Source organism: Astatotilapia calliptera, chromosome 16, assembly GCF_900246225.1.
Source record: "Astatotilapia calliptera chromosome 16, fAstCal1.2, whole genome shotgun sequence".
Classification (NCBI taxonomy): domain Eukaryota; kingdom Metazoa; phylum Chordata; class Actinopteri; order Cichliformes; family Cichlidae; genus Astatotilapia; species Astatotilapia calliptera.
The window spans coordinates 6,911,352-6,913,826 of NC_039317.1; the positions used below are offsets into that span (position 1 = coordinate 6,911,352).

General features: G+C 40.5%; 1 protein-coding gene across 1 annotated transcript; it reads left to right on the forward strand.

Annotated features, from left to right (window-relative positions):
- The first annotated feature begins 471 nt into the window (after positions 1 to 471).
- On the forward strand, positions 472 to 2,110 carry LOC113007347 (zona pellucida-like domain-containing protein 1). The gene is made up of 2 exons (XM_026143794.1): positions 472 to 483; positions 1,007 to 2,110. The coding sequence occupies exons 1-2, from the start codon at positions 472 to 474 to the stop codon at positions 2,108 to 2,110; spliced, it is 1,116 nt and encodes a 371-aa protein (XP_025999579.1).
- Positions 2,111 to 2,475: the final 365 nt, after the last annotated feature.

A 2,475-nucleotide genomic window follows, 5' to 3' on the forward strand; every position in this document is an offset into this window, starting at 1 on the left:
CTCTACCTCCATACCATTGATTCATTAATGCTGAATTCTCTGACAGCTTCTCTGTTCCCATGTTCTGGACCTGAAAACAAGGTTTGATCTTTGGTTTCATTTTATAATACTGGACTTATTTTTCTACAAAGGTTTGATCGTTGAGAGTGTTTGAACAAGAGAGAAAAGTGTATAAATGTTCATGCCTGTATAGTGTGTAGTGAGGGGTTTTACAGCTGGCTACTTCGCAGATTTCGCTTATCGTGGGTTATTTTTAGTAACTCTCGCGATAAACGAGGGACCACTGTATTTGCATATTCTGGTATAGTATGCTGTGTATATGTAAATTTAATTTATCTGACTACTTTTTAGATTGCAGTTGTTCTACTGTTCTTCTTGCCTTTTTACCGACTATTAATATAACAACATAACAGGCTGATTCCCTTCCCACATATGATGGTCATTGATATTGCCTTCTAATTTACATTTAAAATGGCTTCTAAAGTGAGTTTTTCTGTCAATACGTTGTCAAGAAACCCACACAGGATTTCAACCAGGTCATTACTATTGTTTGTGGCACTCAAATGAGGTAGGAGAACTGTCACAGCATTGTAATTGCTGGTCAGTGACTCAGCTCATGTTTACCTACTGAAATGGGGTTTTGTAAAAGAGGACATGGAATTTTATATTTAAAAACATAATCAACAAAAGAACAAGCCCATTGCCTCTGCATTAAAGAAGGTAAGGTGCTTCAGTTACTGCCCTTAGGATACAGTCCAGATTGGAGTTCTTCTGCTACATACAATGCAGTTGTTACAAAGAAAATGAATGCTTGACCTTGTTTTGGGCCAATCCCAAAGCACATACTTGTGTATAAAGAGCTTTGAAAACATAACTTTGACTTCATGCAAACTATGAAGGCTTTCCAGCTCATGTACAAGTCGAGATTTTTAGCATGTTGAAGACAAGGCTGCAAAAGAATGATGAAGATTATTTTACCTTTTCTTTCTCTGATAGTTACAAGTAGTCAGAGTGTGGAAAAGAGGCACGATGGCCACGGATCAATGACATCGCAGTGCAATGCGGCACTTCAGCCATTGAGCTTGCAATTGAAATCTGCCCGGTTATCTACGCTGGCTACAATGAGACCCTCCTGATCCTTAAACACATGTTGGACCCACTTTGTCGAGCCACCCTAGATCAATCTGTGACTCCACCAGTTGCTCGTTTTCACTTTCCACTAAATATGACCCACGGCTGTGGAAGCATATTCAGGACCACCAGCGCTCCTGGGACAGGTATATTCTCTGACTTTTCCAGCATTGAGACAATGAACATCAGTGGTGTGGTCCAGTCTTTTGAGCCCACAACAGGAAAAATTTCCTACAAAACTGAGTTGATGTACTACTATTCCTGTTCCTACCCCTTAGAATATATGATCAACTACACCCAGCTTAATGTGTCAGCCACCTCTATCATAGTCAAGGACAACAATGGCAGTTTCATCAGCACCTTGAGCATGAAGCTGTTTAGTGATGCCAACTACACCCAACCACTGGTAATCCCACAGTGGGGAATTGAACTGAGGACCGATGTGTATGTTGAGATCAAGGCCACCAACCTCACACGCCAGTATAATGTCCTGCTGGACCGATGCTATGCCACCATTTCCCCTCTGCCATCCAACTCTAGCATCTTCAACTTGTTTGTCTCCTGCTCTAAGGATCAGTTCACAAACATGATTGAGAATGGAGACAGCCAAAGAGCTCGCTTTAAGTTCCCAGCCTTCCGCTTCATCGAACACGAGAAGGAGCCTGTGTCCACCTACTACATCCACTGTGTCATTCGTCTATGTGAAAGGAGCACCTGCAGCACATTCAAGCACTGTGCACAAAGAATGAAGAGGAGCACCCTTGATACTTCTGAAGTGGGCATAACCAAGGCTTACACCATCATCTCTCCAAAGATCATTACCAAAGCTGAAAATGTTGAGTCCAAAGAGCAGCCAATTGTTGTAGAAAAATATAATTCTGATGTCGGGCTCGGTGTGGGTGTTGGTGTCCTTGCCTTTGCTTTCTTAATTGCTCTCATTATTGCAGCTGTGTTTTATAAAAGGTTCAGGAAACATTAAAAAATAGTAGGGAAAACAGCAATCAAATGTCAAATTCAAATATTTGTAAGATTTGTGAATGTGTGTGAGGTCTTTTAAAGCAGTCAGAGTATCCTAAAAAAAAGCTTTTTGTCTTCCGCAAAGCAACTTGTCAACTTTCTGTCTAAGACTAACCATTACAGCATTGATGATACTGATTTTTGAAAATGACTCTAAAATCCAGCATTGACTTTGTAATCTCTATACTCTATTTATTTATATTTGCATTGATGTGTCAAAGCATAGGTCAAAGGCTCATGCTTTTTAGGACTTATTGTTCCTCGAGCATATCTGTAGATAAAGTTATCAGTGTGCCTGTAGGACAGGGTTACGAGTCCAAGATGCAT